The 24,257-nt window shown below is 40.7% G+C and overlaps 1 protein-coding gene and 1 long non-coding RNA gene across 2 annotated transcripts in view; one reads left to right on the forward strand and one right to left on the reverse strand.

Moving 5' to 3' along the window:
- TTC27 (tetratricopeptide repeat domain 27) overlaps window positions 1-3,206 on the forward strand; it is a 97,875-nt gene extending 94,669 nt beyond the window's left edge. The window contains exon 20 of the mRNA XM_081188072.1: window positions 1-3,206. Coding sequence (XP_081044198.1) covers window positions 1-123 — 123 coding nt within the window. The 3' untranslated portion in view covers window positions 124-3,206.
- LOC308583820 overlaps window positions 3,048-24,257 on the reverse strand; it is a 22,919-nt gene continuing 1,709 nt past the window's right edge. Inside the window, exons 2-3 of the long non-coding RNA XR_014006425.1 lie at window positions 7,316-7,508; window positions 3,048-3,127 (exon numbers count right to left, since the gene is read on the reverse strand). This is a non-coding gene — a long non-coding RNA (uncharacterized lncRNA). The remainder of the gene's footprint in view (window positions 3,128-7,315; window positions 7,509-24,257) is intronic.

Consider the following 24,257-nt stretch of genomic DNA (forward strand, 5'->3'; position numbering starts at 1 on the left):
CAACTTTTTGCAGACACAGTGAGTGGTGAAGTTTCCAGTGACCTAGCTGAAGAAGTGGCAGCTATGGAGAACTTGATAGTGGAATTGCAGGAACTTAGCAACCAGCTAAGAAATCAGACCTGAGAAAAAGAAGATCCAGTTTCCTGGAAGGAAGGAAGGGCAAAGTTGGCAAACTTCATTGGCTACAGTTTGCGCTAATGAGTTTGCAGTAAATCAGACACCCCAAGCCACTCTCTAATAAATATTTTTCCATATAACGTAGCTTCTAATTGCAGCCAGCATTGCTAGGACTGTAAAGTGTTTTTAAGGTCAGGCCTGTTCATTGTCATTTTCGGTGTTTGTGTGATTTCTGTTGGCCTGGGTTTTATAGAACAAAACTAACTGGTTTTTATTTAGAAGGCCCTTTTATTTAGGATTAGTTCTGCTCGAGTGCACCACGTAATTGGCTTCTGTCCACTGATGTGCACTTTGCAGATAGGAGAGATTAAGTCCTGTTGATGTTAGAAGGGAAAAGGGATGGGGGCACTTTGCTCTTGTTTCTAATTGAGATTGGGGGAAGGTCAGAAAGATTGAGAAAACCAAACAAAAAACCAAATGGCTCTCTTCTGTGGAATTTAAAACAAATGTAATTGTGAAGGATGTGTCAGTTGTGTTATCCTTTGGTTTTGTGGTTTTCAAAGCTTAAGCATTTGCAGAAAATGGGCAGCACTTTCCCAATAAAGCTACACAACAAAGGCAGCACAAACAATAGCTTGCATCCTAATCCCCACCATTTCCTTTTCTTTCAGGGAAATGGTGTGTTGCTTTTCTGGTTTTCTATCAGCCTTTGAGGTTCAAATGTAACGGGGCAATCCATAGTCCCACTTTTCTAAGTTTGACCAATAGCAGCTACTGGACTTGATCCGGAAATGGGTTCCAGCTTTCCTTCCTCATTAACCTAAATATGGGTGCCTACAAGAGCCACCTTTTCTAAACCCGACCCAGGCTATTTATTCTGTCTCCAGCACTGACAAGTCAGGTGCCTCTGCCAAGCCTTTTAACTATCCCTCTTGTTTATCACCAGGATGATAGTATGACATATATTGCCTTTTAAAGTGGAGATATCAGTCTTAGAGTCATGGTTTAATTGCTATTAGCCTATACTCTATGAATTTATCAAATCCTTTGTGAAAGTTTCTAGAGTCAGTTTGTTTGAAGGATCTGGTTCTCACAATCATATCCTTACTTCATAAACTAGGATATGCATGAGGGGTGTGTGTGTGTTGATGCACATAGCTCCCAATGGTGTCTTGAGAGAATACAACATTCAGAGAGCAAAACACAAAAATATTCTTTCTTTTCCTCTCCTCCCCCATCAAATCAAGTCAGCTGACTCTTACATTTTACTTTCTGTCATAAACATTTTTACAGGACACTTTCCCTTCTCCACATCCTCCCCCACCGTTGTTCCCTCTGCTTGCTGCTCAAATGCCAAAGTCATCCTGGAAAAGTTAGAATTGAGAGAGAAAAGAGACACACTTCCCACTTCCTTCCTCACCCCTATGTACGTTTCAAGGCTGACATAGCTCCCTTACCACTTTCGAAAAGGGCGCAGTAGTAGAATACAGAGCCTTTGAAGACGCTTCCACATTGGGGATGGAGTAGCCTTTGAGTGAACACATAGTTGCCTAACTCAAGAACTACCCACTTGGCCTGGCATAGTCTCTGCAAGGCCTCAATCATTTCACTGAAACACCATGGATTGAGCCTGGGACCATTTGCATGCAAAGCACAACCTCCACCTCTTTAAGTTTTTTGTCTTTCCACTTTTGCTTTTCACGTTCACACTTATTTTTTAGGTGGAAATGCAGTACATTTTGTCTATGTCCAAAAAACCCCCCGAGTGTGTGAGAAAGCCTGGATTGTGAGCCACGTTTGGAATTTGGAAAGCCTTTTTTCCTTTTCCTGTTGCACTATTTCCACGTCCCAGAGGAGCCATGATAGGGCATCCTGTTGTTTCCTTTTCTGCTTACAGATGAAGTGGGAGGGGATATTCACACTGCAAAAGCCGGCTGTAGAGCGCCCAGCTGCAGTATAGCAGCAGATGACCTTTCTCGTGCAACAGTTCTATAATAAGGCCTGGGTTGCAAGCATCCTTGGAATGGTGCTTTCTCTAGGAATGATAATTAACGTTCACGGATGGTGAAGTCACTCCAAGGAGAGTTCAGTGAGTCCTCTGTCATCAATTTGTGCATCCCCCCCACTCCCGTCATAACAGTGTAAAAAGTTGCAGGATTCACACAAGAAAAAATCAGCAACGTTAAAAATTTTCTAGGCTGGGTCATTTTGTACTTAAAGGGCTGTGCTGAGAAGGCTGAAAAAGGGGGACCAACTCCAGTAGTAGACCTCACTCCAGCGACTAATGTATGGTTTCTGATCCACTTCTTCCTCTTTCTGTTCCCAGTCTCATAAAGATCTCAACCTCATAAGTTCAACAGCTCCTATAAAGGGTCCCAAGTGGAAATAATGTAGATGGGCAGCAGGGACTGGGGATGGTGGAAGGACATAGACCTAGGGTCAGTGCACACAACCTTCCCAAGGGCATAAGACATGTATATGAACATAGAAATTTGCCTTGTAGTGAATCTGACCATGGTCTGTCTAGTTCAGTATTGCCTACACTGACTGACAATAGCGCTTCAGTGTTGCAGACATGGAATCTCCTCAATCTGATTTATATCCTATGCCCTTTTAAAATGTGTTTCGGGGAGGGGGCTTTGTTGTTGTTGTTTTTATTACGTATTTTGTGGTTTTATATCTTGATTCTATTCTGTGAACCACCCTGAGACCCCCAGGTATAAGGTGGTATATAAATTCAATAAATCATCATCATCATCAATGCTACATAGGGATGCCCAGGACTGAACCTGGCGTTTAATTCCTGGAAACATCTGCTATACCACTGAACAACACTTTCTGCCAGTTTCTTGCATCTTTCTATCTATAAAACCAAGCAGCATTAATATTTAGTTCTAGAATTTTTATTATTCAGATTTCTTTATACTCACCATCCAGAAAATGGTATATTGTTTGAAGAGGAAAAGTAAAAATGTGATAATTGTAAATTCTAGGCATTTAGATAATTTCCCTACAAAAGAATCGATATTATCAAGATTTAATTGTTTCATCAGGGTATCTTCCAAAATTTTAAATAAAAGCACCTTTTTCAAAGTTTTGGTTTCCAATATATGTGGTTCTGTGATACTGGGAAATTAACAAATCTCTGCTTTGCTGAGTAATTATAAATATAAATATCAGTGATATTTCTGTCTTCAATTGCCAAGATCCAAGTAGTGTTAAAGGAACAAATGAGAGAACAAAAAATAGGGATTAGTGGCACACACTTTGGATTCTTAGTACTTAAATAAACTGGAGTGTGTCTAGGAAAAAATTAAACTGGGGACAGGCCTAACTAATCTGGAATTCTTGTCAGTAAGATTACTCAGATTGGCTGCTGCCTGTTCCAAAGATCATTTTTAAATGCCTATGGTGACTGGAAAATATTATTTTAAAATACTGTGCTTGTGTGTTTGTAACAAAAGAAGGGCTAGTACAAAGAGGATACACTTAAACTTTTAAAGCAGTAAATCTGTTTATCCATTACGTATAGTGTTTGGATGCTATCGTCCTGTTACAAAAGCATAGCACAACATTTAATTTATTAGGAATACTTACCGGTATGTCTTTCTGACCCACTTTTCTAGTTAGGTGATCTGCATGGTTCGTAATGCATACAGATAATTTAATGTGTGATAGGACTCGAGTGATACATATGGATGAATTCATGCAACACTATCCATGTACAGTCCTTGCCCAAAGTTCTCACAATCTGAAGTTTGAAAGTGAGCAAGAAAGGTTCAGGATGGGGAGTCGGAAAGGGAACAGGAATGTATGAATGCAAATGCAGTTTCATATACTTTTTGTGGCTGGACATTGAGACAGAGCAGGGGATTGTGGGGGCTTCATGGAACAGTAGGTTTTGAGGTGAGCTGTGAAGGAAAACAGGTGACAGTGGCACTACACAGGTGTTCTCAAACCTGGAATTCCATCCCGGGAGTGGTAAAGAATAAGATAGGCCAAGCCACCTTAAGAAAGCAGGAGGAAATGAGTGTGCTTGCTATTTACCAAGTGGTAACATTCCACAGTGCACATCCAAATACATGGTAAGCCCAGTGGTTGTTGCATCCTGCCAATTGGTGAAAATTGCCACTCCTCTATTTCACAAATTCTGCAAACGTGGATATGTGGAAAATTTTCTCTGTGATTACCTATAATTTGGCACACAGATAGTTCAACAACGTGTAAAACCTCCTAAAAGGACATCTGTAACAAATGGAAAAACAATGAACTCATAACGGTCCAAGCAACAGTGCTGTGCGACACAGGAAGGTTTTTCTTAAATGTTTAGAAGTGCTTATAAATAGATAGGTTTCAATCAACAAGAAGCTCATTCAGGCATGCACTCAAATATAGTAGCAGCATTCATTAGACAAACATTTCTGCTAATCCCTCGGCTATGCTAATAAAAGAGTGATCCTTCCAGACTGCAGATAGTTCAACTCCTATTATTTAAGCCTAATAACAATTGTATTAAATTTGAGCAAGGGGTTCCATTCAGCTTAAACTAACTTGAGATCTCATTAAAATGGTTGTGGAATAGACAGTTCTCTAGCTGAGAATAATTAAAATGCATGTGAGATTAATGTGGGTTTTTTAAAGCTGTAGAACTTTTTCTCCCCAATACCTAGTTATTCAGAATATGCTCTTTGACCTCCCCCCCAAAAAAAATTATAGTAAATAAATTGTATTTGTAGCAACATCATTACCATTGCCACTGACTCCAGGTAGGACTTGGTGTCATACTTAGCACAAAGCCCCTGCTCAGTGCAGCATAACCCCATAATACCAATCCTGAAAGAACTTCATTTCTTGGCTGAAATTGAGGTTCAGGTGTCGATCTACAAAACCCTAAGCAACTTGAGAATTAGGTAGCTAATGGAACACCCAAGCCTGTTATCAGCCTGTCTGTGTCCTTAGTTCATAGGAGAGAACCCCATCTCATTCTAGGGTTTTTTTAGGGGTTTTGAATGTTTTATGTAGTTTTTATGTAGTTTTATGGTAGTTTTATGTAGTTTTATGTAGTTTTTCAATTTCATTGTTCCGCAAGGGACAATGACAATAAAGATACCGTTATCGTTATCGTTACTGTCAGGGGAAGTACTGGTATCTTAAGTGGTGACACAAGAGGGCCTTCTTCATGGTGGTAACCCAACTATTGAATGCCATTGTCCCAAAGTCAACTTTATTTACATTCCAGCACCAGGCTAAGCCCCACCTGCTTACCCAAACATTTTGAGTGGTTACTCAGTCATGACTGGATTTACTGCAGAATATCTGTTCTTGCTGCTCATTGTTTTGGGATCCCCCTCTTTTATGGTTTATTATTTTAATATTACTATTAGAAATTTAACTAAGTAACCAAATGTCAAATCTCCCCACAAACAGGTAGGGGTCACTCGCATTATGTGTTTCCTCCACCCTTGCCAGCAGCAGCCAATTATCTGGGGATGGCAGGTTATAAGGGTGGGGCACTGAAGCTGCAGATGAGCATCTAAATATAAATGATCTTACACATTTCAAAGGAGAGTGGGGAAAACTTACCACAAGATGCTGGCTTCCATGGCAGTCCCTTGTTGCATATAATACGGGGATCTACTCCGGTACAATTAATGTGGCTTAGAGCTGCCTTTGAAGTTGATAACCTTCAGATGTTTGGGACTACAGTTCCCATCAGCCCCAGCCAGCATGGACAACAGGCAGACAGGATGGAAGTTGTAGTCCAAAGCATCTGGAAGACACCAAGTTAGGAAAGGCTAGACCACTGGAGACTTGCGCAGAGATAAATGAATCCTGTGGAGTACTTGCATTATTACACATATACACATAAGATTGCTCTCTGGCCTAGTTCTAAATATGGATATGATCTCTGACTTGCATTCATGTTTGTTTGTTTTTAAAGAAACTTTATTAAGAAATTGAATAATTTCTCATGAAAACTGCTTTGTATAAATGTATCTTTAAGCTTGCTCTCGTATTTAAAAAAGACCCTTTGTGGGTTTTTTAGTTTCTCGTTAAAGGTAAAGGTAAAGGTACCCCTGCCCGTACGGGCCAGTCTTGACAGACTCTAGGGTTGTGCGCTCATCTCACTCTATAGGCTGGGAGCCAGCGCTGTCCGCAGACACTTCCGGGTCACGTGGCCAGCGTGACCAGTTGCATCTGGAACACGGAACGCCGTTTACCTTCCCGCTGGTAAGCGGTCCCTATTTATCTACTTGCACCCGGGGGTGCTTTCGAACTGCTAGGTTGGCAGGCGTGGGACCGAACGACGGGAGCGCACCCTGCCGCGGGGATTCGAACCGCCGACCATGCGATCGGCAAGTCCTAGGCACTGAGGTTTTACCCACAGCGCCACCCGCGTCCCAGTTTCTTGTTACCTGAATGCAATTTTCCTTGCCTGCATCATCGCAAAATATTTTCCTTGTGGCTGCTATCAGCCTCCCCTTCTCCCCCTTCTTCCTGCCTTACTGTAAACTCTAGTGACCTGCAAGTCTTAGTCATCTACACCAGGCATATCCAACTCCCAAGAGACTGTGATCTACTCCCAGTATAAAAACACTGGGAGTGATCTACCAATTGTCATTGGAGGGAGGAGGACTGTGGGGGGGGGGGGTGGATTGCCCAGAACTGTTGAGCTTTTTTTAGGAGAGAAGTGCCCAGAGTTGAGCTTTTGGGGGGAGGACTGCACAGAGTTTTTAAACTTTTCCCCCCTTAACTTTTTGTACATTATAAGGATCCTGTGATCTACTGGGATCAGCTGGGGATCTACCAGTAGATCACAATCTACTGGTTGGACATCCCGGATCTACACCATCCCTTGGCCCAAAACAAATGCAATGATCTCTGCAAAAGAATAGCAGCCACGTTTTCTGACAGCCAGTACAGTATTAATGGTGCTAAAGTGCTTGCTTATATAAAAGGGAGTTGGAATATTTAGAGGCATCACAACTAAAACAAACAATTTAATATCATTAGCAGGGGACTCAGGAAATTAACCCTAGGATGGCTGGCATTTTCCAGATCTGCTCAAATACTATGTTTTTTCAGCCTTAATGACAGGGATGCACCCAAATGTGTTTCCTTTTGCTGCTTCGCTGTTTTTGGAGGGCTGCCTGCTTTTGACACTCCCTTACTTTCTACTCAGGTCAGTCTGACTTACCTCTCCACACATATTTTTCACCTTATTTTCCTTTAAGATAAGGGTCAAACTGTTGGCAGCTTTGTCTACGATGGAAGGCAGCAGCTGGAGGAGTGGGAGGGGCGGTTCTTCTTCTTCTTTTACTTGGCTTGGATTTTGCTTTTACTGCCCATCCCACAAATGAATCCACTTCAGTGACGGTGGTCAGAAATCTCTGTAGGACAAAAAAAAAATGTAATTATTAAAGCTGGCCGAAACAAAATTCATAGAAAGGAAAAAGAACAAAATCAGCAAAAGCTGTGGTAAACAAAAGCTGTCATCTGTAAACTCTTCGCAATCATTGTCTGAGCTACTCCCATGTTGCAGAAGCCTGGGAAAGGAATGTGAACGGTATTCTCGTGTTTTGCACCTGGACACACCGTGTTAGAATATATGTGATCCAAGTAAATGCAAATATAGGAATACTAGGCGCAGTTTTGTTAGATGATCTTACTATATTAATTAGAGGTTTGGGGCTTTTGAATGACAAGGCAGTGAAAAGACAGTGTGGATGACTTGGACAATAAGGCTTTTTATGTTCCAATTACTGTAACATGAAAAAACCTGCAGAGATGCTACATTACAGCAATTTTGAAACATCAGCACATACAGTGCAAACTAGTGTATTGTAGTGGCTATAGTATGAATCCGGAAGTCCTGTGTTCATATCTTGCCTCTCAGGCGCCTATAGGCAACATGTGTTTTTCCCTTTCACAGGCAATAAGATGATAATACTGGTCTACAATACAGGATAGTACCTATTAAAGCACTTAATGAACTCCTTTGCTAGTTTTGTGCAACAATACAACCTGCTCCTTTTGCTTGTGAATATTCAGATCAATGCACATTTACAGTTTTTACCAGGAACACTTCTGTGAAACTGATATATAAACCAATAAAAATGGCCCAGCTACAAAGCTTTGCGAACTTCAGGAGCACGGCTAAGACTTTCTTGTACCAGCAAGCATTTTAAGGTACGGTATTTGGAGAGATTTAATTAAGTTGTTGCATGCATGGAACAAGGTCCACTCACACAACAGGACCTTCCCTGTCTCTTCCCCCATGCCCCCTAAAATCTGCTCTGGAGGGTTGGGGGGAACCCAGAAAAAGGGGAGAAGTCTCACTGCATGAGCAAACCTTGTTCCATGCGCACATACTCCAATTCCTTGCACGCTACATTAAATTTCACCCAGAGTTTGCTTTTATGATAAATCTTTATTATTCCACTTTCTATGGATTATTTGTACGCTGATTAGAAATGCAAATAAGTAAGTGGTCTAGAAATGTCTTAAATAAATGAATAGTATGCACTAGAAAAGATTAGTTAAAATGCTTGAGGCCCAAGAGAATGGCAGCTCTTTTAAGTATTTTTAGCTCTTAAGTTAGGCAGGTGAGGGCCTGGTAAGTGTCTGAATGTGACACTGCTGTACAGCCCTATATAAGCAACGCTTTGATCTGTTGATTTTGAACGAAATCCCAAAATGAGTGTAATATATTTTCATTTCTGAGACTATTAATAGTTTAGAACTCTTTTAACTGTTATCATTTACCAGAGTTAAAGTGTATGGGGGGGGGGGTGAGAGGGAGGGAGGGAGAGAGAGAGAGAGAGAGAGAGAGAGAGAGAGAGAGAGAGAGAGAGGGAGAGAAGCCCAGCATAATGGAAAATGAAAGGGGTGTCTCCACCAATTTTACCCTTTCCATTTGGCAAACCATGTCCTTGAGAAGAGTATTGCTTTTTAATTTCCTGCCTTGCTGGTTTGTGCTCATTGCCCCCCCCCCCATGATCTCAGTTCAGCTCTGAGAGTTGTGCTTTACTGCTGAAGAACAAGGATTGGGATGTTGTGCATAAGTCTCTCCTAAATGTTGACCTCAGGCAATACCCCCCAGCTATAAAGTCGCAGTTTGCATACATGGCCTGGAAAACCTGTCAGCATCTGCCAGTGCTTCTGCCAGAAAAAAAACCCCCAAAACATTGCCAGATCAGCCCCCCTGCCTAATTTTTTTCCATTCTCTATTTCCAGAACAAAAATAAAAATAAAAATTGGTACTTTGTGGTTTGCTTTAGAATGGTCTTCCTCTGAGTATACTTGTGGGATGTGAGTGGATGGAAAGGATAATTGGGAAATGGACACATTATCTTTCCTTCTTATATGGCAGCAGAGAATAGATGAAAAGGGCAACTCTCTCCTGCATTCGAATGCAATGTTACATCACAAAAATTGTTAGGCTCCTTTTTCCTAACTCTGTCATGGCTGGTGTAGATTGGGAGGCATCACCTGGTTCCGAATCTTAGCGTCTCCCCACTTCATGTATCCGGTGCCCACAAGGGTGGCCCCACCCTCTAGTGGGAAAAACATTACTTTGTGCAGTGGTACCTCAGATTACATACGCTTCAGGTTACAGACTCTGCTAACCCAGAAATAGTGCTTCAGGTTAAGAACTTTGCTTCAGGATGAGAACAGAAATTGTGCTCTGGTGACGCGGCAGCAGCAGGAGGCCCCATTGGCTAAAGTGGTGCTTCAGGTTAAGTACGGACCTCCAGAATGAATTAAGTACCGTACTTAACCCGAGGTACCACTGTAATGTGATTCCTAAACCTGAACTAACAATATGGAGGGGGCCTTACTTTGGACTGTGTGGGAGCCCTCTCCTGTTTTGAGAATATGCCCTCTCTAAAGACCAGAGCTAGACTGCAGTGCCATGATGATCTTGTAACTTTTTTAGAGCAGGGATGGGAAACCTGTGACTCTCCAGATGTGGCTGGACTACAACTCTCATAATCCATGGCCTTTGCCCATGGTGGCTGGAGCATCTGATGGGAGCTGGAGTGTAACAGCATCTGGAAAGTGACAGGATCTCCACCCCTGCTTCAAAGGCGTCAGTGCAGGGACTCAGCTTGACTTGGTAGATGTATTGTATGTACCACGCCCTCTGAGAAGCTTGGTAGTGTGGAGACCTGAAACTACTGCAAGAAGCTATCATCTAGCACTTCGCAGGCACCTACCTCATCACTGGTTGTTTCCTCTGACTGCCCCCACAAAATAATTGTGAGTGCCCTAAATGTCATCATCATAAAAAAACTCAGGTTTCATCTTAGAAAATATTCAGCATATGAGTATGAAGGTCAGTTAAAGTGAAACCATTCCAAATGTTCTTGTCTTGAAAGTGTCGGGCTCAGTTAGCAGCTGAAGGGAGGACAGGGGTATACATTTCACAAGTCCCTTCGCACTGCACTCTTGGTGTTTACACCAGACTTCAAACAGAAGCTTAGGGAGGATCTTCTGTTTGCCTTTGGGAACAGCTACTATAAATCTTTCCCTGCTGAAGTCAAGGTATGACATTTTAAAATATGGGTTAGATGCCTTGGAGTAAAATAATATTGCTATAACTTAGGTGTCAAGCTGATGCTTGCTGGGTGTGATAGATCCATTTTAAGGGCTCTCTGGAAAGGGACTGTAGCTGGCCAATTTTTTATGAATAACTTGAGATAAAGGACTGTCAAGAAAAGAGCTCAATGTTAATTTTAAGGCTGCAATCCTGGACATGCTTGTATGGAGTTAAGGCCCTCTAAATGGGCTTACTGTTGAGGAAGTAAATTTAGGATCGGTGGATAGGGTTCTGGATGAAGAAAGTAAAAAAGGGTAGGTTAATGAAGCTGGGAAGAAAGCTTTTTGAAGACCATGCACAGAAGAGGAAGAGGAGATAACCAAAGAGTACTTTGCTGTTTTTTGGTATCCTGTAACACTTACTTGAAGAACCATTCAAATCCCCAGCTGGCACACAAAAAATATTACAGTGGTACCTCAGGTTAAGTACTTAATTTGTTCCGGAGGTCCGTACTTAACCTGAAACTGTTCTTAACCTGAAGCCCCACTTTAGCTAATGGGGCCTCCTGCTGCCACCGCGCCGCTGGAGCATGATTTCTGTTCTCATCCTGAAGCAAAGTTCTTAACCCGAGGTACTATTTCTGGGTTAGCGGAGTCTGTAACCTGAAGCGTATGTAACCTGAGGTACCACTGTACTGTATTACAATTTGCTACAAAAAAACTTGTTTCGGAATCAAAATACTGTATACATTGATCCTTATTTCTACAGTTCGTTACTTAATAAGCTGTATATTATTTACTATATTAGCAGCATTTGTCCATTGAATTTGGTAAATTAAATGATAAGAGTATTTATCTCACTTTGTGACCAGTATTGGTTTTTCCATTACTGGTCTCCATTTTTCTAATAAAAAAAATTGTAACTTACCTGTTCTTTTTTGGGCACATGGTTAGGTTTGAGTTTCATCTATTTTTTATTAGTCAGTTAGTTACTAATTTAAATATTTGTATATCACACTTCATTGCCGAATTTCAGAGCAGTTTACAAAATACAATAAAACACAGTACGATGAAACAGGGATACAAGTCAGGGTTTCTCACATCCAGATACAACGCAAGCCACTAGTGTTGGTAACGTACTGGTAATGTAGGATTGATATGTCTGGATTTGTCTGTGTTTTCTGTCTCAACCTCAGCATCAGAATGTAAAAAGAGCCTTGCTGGATCCGGCCAATGGCGCACCAAGTCCAGCATTCTGTTCTCAGATTGGCCATCCAAGTGCCTGTCGAAAATATGCAAGCAGCACTTGAGCACGATGGCATTCTGCCCATTTGTGACTCCCAGCATCCAGCATCCAGAGACATACCACCTCTGAAAGTGCAAGTAAAATACAGCCATTGCAGCTAGTAGCCTTTGATTGCCTTGTCCTCCAGTAATTTGCCTCGCCATCTTTTAATAACAACATATAAATACTAAAATATTAGATATCATATTTACACCATGGGGAAATACTGAAACTGTGTTAAGTCTCAATGATTTGCATATGCAAGGACAGGAGTGGCTGGCATGTTAATAGGTCTGGCTGCACAGTGTTCATCTCCAGGCAACTATATGTTCAAGTGTATGTTTGGGTATAGAAAACAACTGGCTTAGTTAAATATAAGGTGCACTATGTCTGCTGTATTTATCATTAATCACGAACTGTTAAAAATACTTGCACCCAACTGGGAGGATGATCAGCCTGACATAAACAGTCTCTAGCCAGGTGTAGCATGTTCAAATTAAGACATTTTATTTACATACTACTGGGAGGAAGGGACGTGTGGAATGAAGGTTAATCAGAGGCCTCTGTATCAAATAACTGCTTATTAAAGCTATACTTTAACCTCCTTTGGTCTGTGTTACTGGGATTATTTGACCTGACTGCCTTCCTTTTTAAACAGACACTACAACTGATCAGGACAGCAACTACTTGAATCTCAGTAATTTAATTTTGTTTATTACTCTATAGAGTAATTTACTGCAGAACATACTTTCCAGATTTCCATAATATACATGGTACAATGTTTTTGGACAATCCAGTCTGCTTCATGAGTCTTGACTGGCTAACTGGTTGCTGAATACAGAGGAGATGGGTGTTGGCTTGTTTGAAAGCAACATTTCTGACAAGAAGGCATGAAAAATGAAGTGTGAATTAAATCAGCTGAGAAAAGATGAAGCCCAAGTGTGTTCTCTTCTGTGTGAGAGCAGCTCATGACTGCAATGGCTGGTGACTCCTTACGAAAGGTTGATTCAAGTAGTAATTTTGAGAGATTTATTTAATGTAGGAAAATGTGTTATCCCTTACAGGCTAGTTGTCTTCATGAGGAACATGCAGTACGACTTGACCATATGACTAAATTACCACAAAAACTGTATGCTGGCCCACCCATGGGTTTTTTTCACACAACTTGATATTTGAGCAAGTCACATGAAATGCTTCACATTTGCAACACATACATTCAATCTGTACACTGGGGAAAAAATCAATACTTTTTCAGATTAAGAATACCCCCAAAATCTTTAAGACCCAACGGTCAGAGGAGAATATAGCAGCCCTTTCTCAAGCTGTCCTCCCTCTCATCCACAATGATCTAAAACAGCTACTTCCTAGCCACAGAAAGCCAGATAATACAGACACAAACACAGGGTCTAGGCCCAGCAGCAAACCAGGATGCCAACTTTGCCCCCATATCGACTTGGGCAACACTCTTACCAAAGCTAATAATGTCAGACACCACACTACTCACTTGCTCATTTTCCAGTGGTGCATACAGTCATATGCCAGCAATGCCCATCTGCACTGTGCGTAGAACAAGCCAGCCTCCACAAAAACAATGAATAGACGTGAAGAGGACATCAGAAATAGCAATATCCAGAGAACATTTTAACATACTTGGGCACTCTGTAACTGACCTTAAAATGGCCCTACAAGAACACAGAGACTTCAACAGAAAACTCCAGTAGGAAACTGTTAGTTGCAATTTATCAGGCAATTCAGTTATGTCACCGGTGGCTTGAATCAATATTGTTTTGTTTTTAATCACATTGCATGTGATTATTGGCTTACCAATGCCAGGTTATTTGTTTTATCACCAACGCTGCCTCACTATATGGTCACCGCACTGTTGTGTTAACTGGTCAGGGTAACTTTTTGACTTTCAGGTAAATGTTGTCATTTAATTTCCCTCTAAATTCACTTTTCCACGTGCCACACCCTACACGTGTATTTGTGCTTGCCAGTTCAGGACTTTACAACATGCTTCAGATAAAGTGGAGTATAGACCACAAAACTTACGCCATTAAAAATAAGTTGGTCTTTAAGTTGCCACAACTTCACCTATGTTTTGCGCGTGACATCATCATTTTATGTGTTAACCTTGTCTCTAAAATTATTCCTTTGTGTTATTAATCATTCTGTTTGTTAGTTCAGCTCTCTCTTTTTTCGCTTTATTTTTTTCACGGGTTTGGTGGAACAATTTACGGTGTGTTAAAGAAGGACTCCATAGTGACCAAACATAGAAAACTGAGCTCACACTTGGATACACTGTGGTATAATAAAATACTCCAATAAGATTGGCATAGATGTTAGGTAAAATAAAAATGCAAATACTCAGAAGATCAATAACATTCCATTCTTCCTGACCCATAATTTACAAGACACTTGGGAGTCACTTACTGATGAAGATAATATACAGTTTGGGTATTTTCATTGAAAGCTGGCATTGGTTACACAGATAGTCTAAGACATCTTGATTACTAAAAAAAAGGCTGAACACAGAAAATGTTTACAGTAACAAAATGGTTTGCATATCATGCTAAGTCATAGTTTGATTTAAACCATAATTTCACCATGATTATGCCTCCCACCCATTATGATGTTTCCTCCTGCCCTCATGGGTACAAGACTTATCGACTATACAGTAGTACCTCTGTTTTCGAGTGTCTCGGAAGCCGAACGTTTTGGTTTTCAAATGCTGAAAACCCAGAAGTAATTCCTTCCATTTTTGAACATGCTTCGGAAGTGGAACGGCTTCCGCTGCGTGTTTTTCAATTTTTCCAACTGAACTTGCAGCCAGCCCGTTGCGCCTCAGTTTTCAAACGTTTCAGAAGTCGAACAGTCTTCAGGAATGGATTCTGTTCAAGAACCGAGGTACCACTGTATTATTATTATTATTATTATTATTATTATTATTATTATTATTATCATCATTATCATTATTATCATCATCATCATCACCACCACCACCACCACCACCACCACCATTTATATTTGTTGGTTGTTTTATACAAATAAGTCTCAAAGGAATTTATCATGATAAAATACAAACAAATACAATTAATTTTAAGCCAGAAAGTTTAAAAACAATGTACAGTACATTTATAAAATGATCATCCAACCAGTCTTACCTCACTACCACTAAAATATCAGCAAAACTTAACTATCAAAGGCCTTGGTAAATAAAAATGGCTTAGCTTGGTGTCTAAAAACAAACAATGATGGCGCTAGATGTATTTCCCTGGGGACAGCATTCCACAAATGGAGAGCAGGGCCACCACTGAAGATATCTGCTGTTTTGTGGTCACCCTCTGCACCTCCCTAAAACTGAGCACATGAAGGAGGATCTCTGATTAAGACTACAAAATCCAGACAGGTTCATATGGGGAGAGATGGCCCAGGAGTTACTGGGGTCTTGAACCATAAAATGTTTTATAGGTCAAAAACTGCTCTTAAACTGTGCTGAGAAACTAACCAGTACCCAATACAGTCAACCCCAAATTGGTATAATATTGTTATGAGTTTTTGGGGGAGCGGGTTGCCATACCCCCCAAATATCTTGGGCCAGTCCTGAAGCTGGCTACTGAATAGCTATAGTTTCCAAAGGCAGCCCCATGTATAACACATTACAGTAATCTAACCTAATATGTCATAATGTTAGGTTCAATATCCAGGTATCTGGTTCAATAGATCTGTTAAGATCTTTGCACATTTGTCCTATTTAAAATTATTTCTCAAGGTGCATCTTGTTTGTTCTCTAAATCAAGCACTAAGGCTTCCACAGTCTTCAATGCAAGGATTTTCTTTTATGAACAAAATGGACAATAGCATCTCACTATATATTTTATGCTGATTTCACTACAAAAGGGGTATTTCTTAGAATATTTGAATGCTAAGCAGCAGTTCTACTAAGAATCTGAGCTTGGCTGTACTGACCAATAATTCCAATAGTCACCACACCCATGTCATCTAAGTTAATTAAAAACAGAAGTGTTTTAAAAAGTAGTATCACTGGATTTTGTGGGTTTCTGATTTAGCCTCTGCAAAAGTGAATGAAGTGATTTATTTCATACTGGCTGTGTACTGTATAGTTGTTTGATTGATGGGTAGCCCAATTCACAACCCAGTTCACCTGAAACATTTGGATTTCAGCCAATTCAGTCCCATTGGCTTCAACAGATCGTTTTAAATGAAAAGCCTTTGGGTTACTCAGGTTGTGGATTTGTCCGTAAAAAATAAAATAAAAATGATGTATACTGTACTTGTCTTGTCAAGCAATTTATTTACAGAAGTGCTGCCCAGCATATATATTTGGTATCAGTATTTATTTAAAATTTTTGAAATGCACCTTTTGTGGTGCAGGTTTTAACAAACTTCAGAAATCTTTCCAAGAATTTAATGTAAGTGTTGAGAGGTCTAGGTTTCTGTCCTGCTAGCTTAATGCCACAAGCCTCATTTCTGATATTTTGCACCCTGGTTCTCCAGCCAGGGATATGACATTAAGCTGGAACAATACTGATGGGTTGCAAAATCACATCTACCTGTTACTCCTAGAGGATTAATGAAAACATACAAGTAAACAACAAAATAGAAACATTGAAATTGTTACGGCTTTTAAAGCTCTGCACAATTTGGGACCATGATACCTTCTCTAATATGACCCGGCCTGACCAAAGTTAATCAACAGGTGCTCTCCTGTGTGGCCCTATTTCACATCTGACTGGAATGAGGGATGGAGAGTGCCACTCTTCCCAAGACATTTTGGCACCTGAAGTGAAATGGTGCCCACCCCCTGAGTCAAGAAAGAAGGGGAGAGTGAAGATCTACATCAGAAACAAGTGGGGAAGAATCAAATCAATCCTACCCAATAGTTGAAGTGGGAATCAATGGCCATTGGGGGAAGAAGGGGCCCGCTCTGTATCATACTAGCTCAGGGGTCGGCAAGGCTGGGCTCTGAGGTGTAGGGAGCAGCGGGAGTGGCACTCTAGAAGGCTGAGACAGGCAAGGGCCCGCAGCCCAGCTCCTTAGTTGGCCAGGCAGGGCTCATTAGCTCTGGGAGGAGGCGTGTGATTGCTCAGCTGGAGTAGGCTTGGAGCAGGTGAGGGTCACCTGCCTCATCAAGCCCAGATGCTGCAATCAGCAAAGTACAAAAGGGAAGCAGAACTGAGGGGCTGTGTTTGATCACTGTCGATGGAACTTGGTTTGGATGCTGCTGGACCTCTATGGGACTGCGCTTTGGGTTTGACTCTGGATGGTATCCTGACTGCAGGACTTCAGACCTAGCTACCTGGATTGACCTTGGATTGTGTTTCCCGACCTTTGGACTTTGCTTGTGTGGCTTCACCCCTGGACTTTGGACTTGACATACCAACTTGCAGCCAGGTAGGCCAGGGCTTCAGGACACCAAATCAGCGGAGATGTCTCATTTGGAAGCAGATTTGCAAATGGAACTAGAGAATGAAGATTTGCTAAAATAAAATAAGCAGACTACCCAAGCCTTTTATTGTATACCCTATAGAAGAATTACCCTATAGAATTATTCTGTATTTTTATATATTCTTTCCCCTTCCCTTGAGGTGGTTATTTTTGGCAGAGAAAATAGCAGGAAGGGGAAGGGTTAAGTATCCCCTTTCTCACACCATTCTTCCACTTAAACTGGGAGTCTCCAAGGGCTGCATTTCATTTTAAAAATACTGTCTGGTTTGACCCTGATTTTTTAAGGTTCTGGTGTGCATTTTACTTTTGTTGTTTTATGTTTTGCATTATTTTCTCCATGTCATGGTCTGCATTTCATTGACTTTTGTAAAACATTCTGCATTTTAATTCATAAATATAAAAGCTAAGTATAGAGTCTAAGCTTACTAAGCTTACGGAGTTTTGTTTAGAGTCGTCTGCTTCTTTGTGACCATCAAAAGACATTTCCTTGCTTGAAATAATTTAAATTGTGCTAACTGCGCTCCTAAACTTTGTGCTTAACGGTAATTTATTGCCATTTGATTTAGCTTTATGGTAGACTTCTGGCAGAAGCAGTGATAGCAGCTGGAAGACTGCTCTCCCCCTTCCCCCATAAACTGGCATTTGACAATAATGAGGTTTATTTTAAAAAACTGCATTGTGCATTTTGATCTAACAATGTTAAGCTTCCTTTTCCTTTTAGAAAACCTTTTGAATCTGACTGTCCAAGAGAATCTCTAAATACAAACCAAAAGTTCTGACATCTTTATCTGTTATGCAACTAGAGCACAGAAATAACTGAGGTATAAATAAAGATGTTTTGACAGGGATTATTGATCTAAAGAGAGACTAAACTGGAAAATGTGTTTATTAAGTCGTTATTTTTTGCCATGTTGATATATGACACTGTCAAAGCCTAGGTCAAATAGAATGGCCTCTCAAGTTATCCAACCATGGCACCACATTTTGTGTAATCCACATGCTCTGTAGCCATAAGGGAAGAGTTGATTACAACTTAATTTTTTGGTTTTTTGTCTTTATTTATTGCTATTAAATCATAAATCCCAAAGTAACAGTGGGTGTGTCAACAATGATCATTTGCTATACACCTGCTGTAGCTCTGTGTGGTTCAACTATATTTCTGCCCAAATGCAGGCATGATAATATGGTTTTGATTAAAAGTCTATTCAGCTCAACTGTTGAATCGGTAACTTCCCCTTACTGCTCTTCCTCTTCTTAATACTCAGCTCGGATGTTTTGTTTACTTTTGTTTAAAATGATAATGAAAATGTACTCACAATCGATGTTCTTCAACCTTGGGTCCTTAGACGTTGTTGCACTACAACTACCATTATCCCAACGACATCTGGGAACCCAAGGTTGATGAACATTGTTAAATTGCCACAGTGATCTCTCGAAATCTTTAATTTCAGTCAATTCTTCCTTCCAGAGAAAAAGCCTGTGTCTGGCTACTATCCTTTGTTCTTACATAACTGTAGGAAACTAGATTCATACGCTGTAACGGAGAGACTGTGCTCTCTGACAAGGAATAATGACATCTGCTAGAAATAAAATAGAGTGCATTGGATGCTATTCAGCTCTGAAAATCTATCTGGAGAGCTGCTGAAATCCATAGCTTAGTTGCATGTGCTTCAGATGCTTATTTACTCCATTTCTCTACCATTCTTCCTCCAGTGAGATCAGAGTGGCAAGGTTGATCTCCCCTTCCAGTTTTATCCTCACAACAATCCTGTTGAATAGGCTTGGCTTTGACAGGTCAGGCCTGTGGAGTATTGGAGCGGGGCGGCGGCGGGGGGGGGGGGGCAGAAGGGAATGGGCAAGGCTTGGAGGGGGGAGCTGGGAACTACCCCACAGCATCGAAAAAAGTGCAGGGGGAAAATCATGAGGGTCAAATAATGAACGCTGTTATGCCCAATCAGAAGCAGCCGCTGCCGCAGCCAATTGAAAAACAGAACAATCGCTGAAAACAATCACCAGCTTCCAGCAAGGGGGGGGGGGAGTTCCAGGTTTAAGCAGTGGATGCACGCAGTAGCATGGGGAGGAGTGGGAGCACAAATGGAAAAAAACAACAAAGCGGATGGGCCAATGGCGCATGTGCCACCAGTGAGGCCTCCGTGTGCCCTAGGTTCGCCACTGATGCCCTAAGTTTTACTCAGGTTGGCACCCCTGGTACTAGACCAGTCTTTTATCACTGTACATGCTGGCTCATTTACTTAAGCATGATTTCCATGTTTACTCTTAGCTATACCCTGCTTTTCTGTAAACTGCTTAAGGAGCTTTAAAAGGTAAAGGTACCCCTGCCCGTACGGGCCAGTCTTGACAGACTCTAGGGCTGTGCGCTGTCTGCAGACACTTCCAGGTCACGTGGCCAGCGTGACGAAGCTGCTCTGGCGAACCGGCACCACAGCAGCACACGGAAACGCCGTTTACCTTCCCGCTATAAAGCGGTACAGTACCTATTTATCTACTTGCACTTAAGGGTGCTTTCGAACTGCTAGGTGGGCAGGATTAAGGAGCTTTAAAGTGCATTTAAAACTATAAAATAAAAATGGAATGAAATTTTAACATTAGCAAAAATTTCAACAGCTGTTGAAAATAAATTCCTTAAACAGCTGCTCTAAGACTGCAGATTTTTTTTTGAAGAAAAGTCTGGTTCTGGTTGCATGCTGAAAAATCAGTGAAGGACCTCTTTGGGGGAGGCATTTAACAATCTAAGTGCTATAGATGAACAGTCCTGTCATAAATCCCCACCCCCTGTAATGAGACTGGACTGTTAAAGGAAGCAATTTGGTACGTGATACTTAAATATTCTTAAAAAATTATCTGAATTATTGTTCCCCAGTTTTATTCTACAGGGTAGAATGGGTAAATGTTGTTTGTTTTGTTTTAACCACCCATTATTGACTTCTTCTTTTTCGTATTTGCTGGTAGAAAAAGTCATCACCCAAAGCCTGTGCAAAATCTATCAGCTTGGTGCTGTTATTTTTAACGTCCATTGACAAAAGGTCACATAATCCTCCTTGAAGCTAAGATGGTCAGAGCAGATGCTCAAAACTTTAAAAAGGAAAAAGGTGGGTGGGTTGGGAGGCAACTATCAGGACAATTTTGGGCAGCATGCTTTTCTAGAATTAGCAATGTGTCCTTTAGAATCTTCCATAACCTGGAATAGCTGTGAGTCTTTTTCTTTGGATGCCAAGTGACAGCCAGTGATGCGTAAATCAGCCATGCCTCTCACTTTGATTTCGAGCATTTTATAGCATATTCTTACACGCCACCCTAATCTCCGAGTGGCCCGAGTTTCTAGGGTTTAGTCACTTACCAAGGGTTCATATTTCCTTTGGAAATGAGGCACAGCAGAGACTGTGGTGTCTTTATGATGTATGTGCAATAGACAACATTGCATACAAAAATGTATTTATTAGGTGAAATTCTCCATAAAAATGCTGGCGAATTTTCAGGGAGGCTTCTAGACTTCTTTTTTTAAAAAAATACAAACAAAAATCACTAATTACTCTGCATTAATTTATTTGGTGTATTTAAATCCCACCTTTCTTCCCTCATAGATACTGTCTGGTTCCTAGGCAGTTTCTCATCCAAGCCTTGACCAGACCCAAACCTGACCCAAATCAGGTCCTCTCAGACCACGCCGTAGGGCCATTAATATGAATTTTACTTTGCAATTATGATAAATTATGATTATTTATTTATTTACTTATCCCAACTTTTCCCTGACAGGGACTCAATGCCCCTTACACCTAAAATGGAACCAGCTAAAAACATAGGGAAAGAAGTGCAATTATTATTTTTTTAAAAAAACAATTAAACATGTTTTACAGATCTATGCTTTAATTACAGATACTGATAAATCAATAATACAAATCCTGTAACAAAAATATTATAACCTAAGAATTGCTTTGAGGATCAGGCAAATATCCATGTAGCCCAAGTGTCTTTGAGAACCTAATAAGCATTCCATGAAGGTTGAGTGATGATGAGAACAAGACCTCACAATGGGACAAGACCTCACTGTGGTTCCTTACAAATATTAATTTTTGGGAAGGGTAAATGGGTGAAGTCATTCTCCATCAAGGACTCACCATCATTGCTGTTCTCTCCTCTCCTTCCCCCTCCACCTCGTACTCGTACTAATCTTCAAGGTTGTTGCTTAAATCTGATTTTCCATCTGGATAAGGTGACTATGAAACATCATGGCCAGTGATCTGTGACTGTAACATCCCTAAAAAGAGACACATTTCCACACCCCAGCTTGAACCCCTTTTTATTTTTAAGGAGGGGTTCTGCCTTTTTTAAATTTCTCACAAGGCAATAACTAACTAAATGTATTTTGCCTTCCTAGGACAAAGCATATGGGAAAAGGCTGCTCACAAAGTAAAGAATAATATATATGTATTATCACAAATTTAAAGTACAATAATTTACAATAAAACAGCAGACCAACATCAGAAATAAAACTGCATTAAAAAAAGACTTTTCAGCAAACAGTTTATAAATACATAATTGCAAGCTCTAAGTGGAAATACATAATTGCAAGCTCTAAGTGGAAAATGTCAACAGGAACAAAATGGTCTTAAGAACCAATTTAAAAATAGGAGGCTGGCTAGCTGAACCTCTCCTGAGAGACTTTTCTATAATATAGGCATCACAACAGAGAATGTTGTTGCTCTTTTCCATACTAACTACACTTCTCAAGGCTAGTCAGACATTTCACAAGATGGTGACCTTTCAATTCCACAGACCAGAGTCACTTGGACTAGAAGTCACCTTTTTCTTCAACACTGGTGTGACAGACATCAATCAACCTCTTGTCAGTGCACTATGCCAATCATTTGGGGTTCCTTTTTCAGTCAGCCTAAAGTCTTCCCGAATCTTCTTTCTCAGTTCAGCTCATCTGTTGGCGATTTCCCATGTGGGAATAAACACCTCACCCATTCCAGTTCTGCTTTGAAGTATTTATTGAAGAATTAACACTATAGCTTGTATAACTACTGGCCTAAGGAAAATAAAACAGAATTATATACAGTACAGAGAATCATTCTTCCTCTCTGCTCTTCAACCATCCGGACAGAGTGACCAGCACACTCTTTCAGAGGTTTTCTCATACAGAAGTCTGTCACTGGGGAGAAAATTTGTTGCTAGGATCAAACTTGCTAGCGGCAAAACTATTCAAGGATACCGTAATTTCATGTCGGTTTTTAGACAACACTAACACCTCTACCACACTTGAGGCCGCAGGACTATCTTGGAGGGCATGGCAGAGACAGATTTAGGGGAGTGCGACTGGTTCAGAGCTTGGCTTAGGACAGTCTGAATGACACATGGTTAGCCCTCCACCATTTACTCTCCCCCTGCCGCCTGACTAACCGAGGACTATTAATTTCAATGGGTCTATTCAGAACATGGCTATAACCCTAAATGTTATTTCCAACCTTGCATGCAAATTAGAAATATTCTTGTTTTACGGGTGCTAGGATGGAAACAGGTGGCAGGCAGTCTTTCACCTGCTAAATAAATCCCACAAGGTGGTCATAAATACCTGTACTTGTGTTGTGTCTGCCAACAGTTTACAAAAGCCACTAAGCTGAAGGGAGGGAGGGTTTGGCAAGTAAGATTGTACTTAATTGCACCCTGTGTGTATACAACTACACAAAAACATATGTAGAATGTGGTTTAGAAGCAACTACAACAGTATGTTCGTGCAGACAGGCGTTTGTGTTAAAGGAACATTTATTGCTCAAGTTAACAGTGCAGTTCTGTTGCACCCAATGTTAACAAATATTACATTTAATGCGTAGAATGAAGGGTTGTGAGTTGACAGGATCACCCTGCTGTTTTATGCTTCCTTCCATGTGCAAAGCTGCCCCAATAAATTTGGGTTTCCAATATTGAATAGCCAAAGCAACTCATGCCCTCAAGTGTTGTAACCATTTATCCCCTCCACTATGAAAATGTGGAAAAGGCTGAAGGCTGATGAGAGCAGCCTTTTGGATTGTAAACTTCCACCATCTGAGACTTCTATGCTAAATAGCAGGTCTATGTTTGCATAACCGAAAACAAGGGCCGAGGAAATTTTATTTCAGCAGGCAAAATATTCCAATTCATTCATTTCCAATCCATTAATTTTTGTCTGGTTTTAGGAAATAGTAGAATACCAGGCAAGCTAGTGGTTGCTCCAAGCTCACACTGCATGGCCCCCCCTTTTTTTTTTACAAAGCCACCCTTATGTTCCTATACAAATAATTTTGGAACTTTCACCACTTTGGAACTAACCTAAGTTTTGCTGCCTGCTTTTTTCTGACTGCTCTATGGAAAATCACATGAATCTGACCTTGGAAGAAGTGTAAGTAAACCATTTTTAACTTATCAAACGTGATCTTTTTCTATGCTAGGGGAAGTGGAGAACTTTGGAAGGTATATTTTAAAGGTCTAATAGGCTATATTCCCATGCTTTACTGTGCTTCATATTTTGTGATTTTAAATCTCTGCTGGCATTCTCTTACCAAAGAGTACTTGCACCAAGCCTGGTTCTGGGCACCCAGGGAATTCTCTTTCTCTTTATGCATTATTATTATTTTTAATTTCCCAGCCAATAATAGCAAATAAGCTTCACTGTTCCCCTGAAGTGACAAAATGGCTGAAGCAAGCTATGATTTGAGGCTGGCACTCAGGAAACATAGGCAAACATGCCAAGTGATTTCATCATTCTCCAATAGTGTGAATGATTATTTTAGAAATCTCCTCCCTCTATACTTTTGTTGCTTTTTTTTTTTTACTATGTTCACACTGT

The sequence above is a fragment of the Podarcis bocagei genome (genome assembly GCF_964188305.1).
Source record: "Podarcis bocagei genome assembly, chromosome: 3".
In the NCBI taxonomy this organism is placed as follows: domain Eukaryota; kingdom Metazoa; phylum Chordata; class Lepidosauria; order Squamata; family Lacertidae; genus Podarcis; species Podarcis bocagei.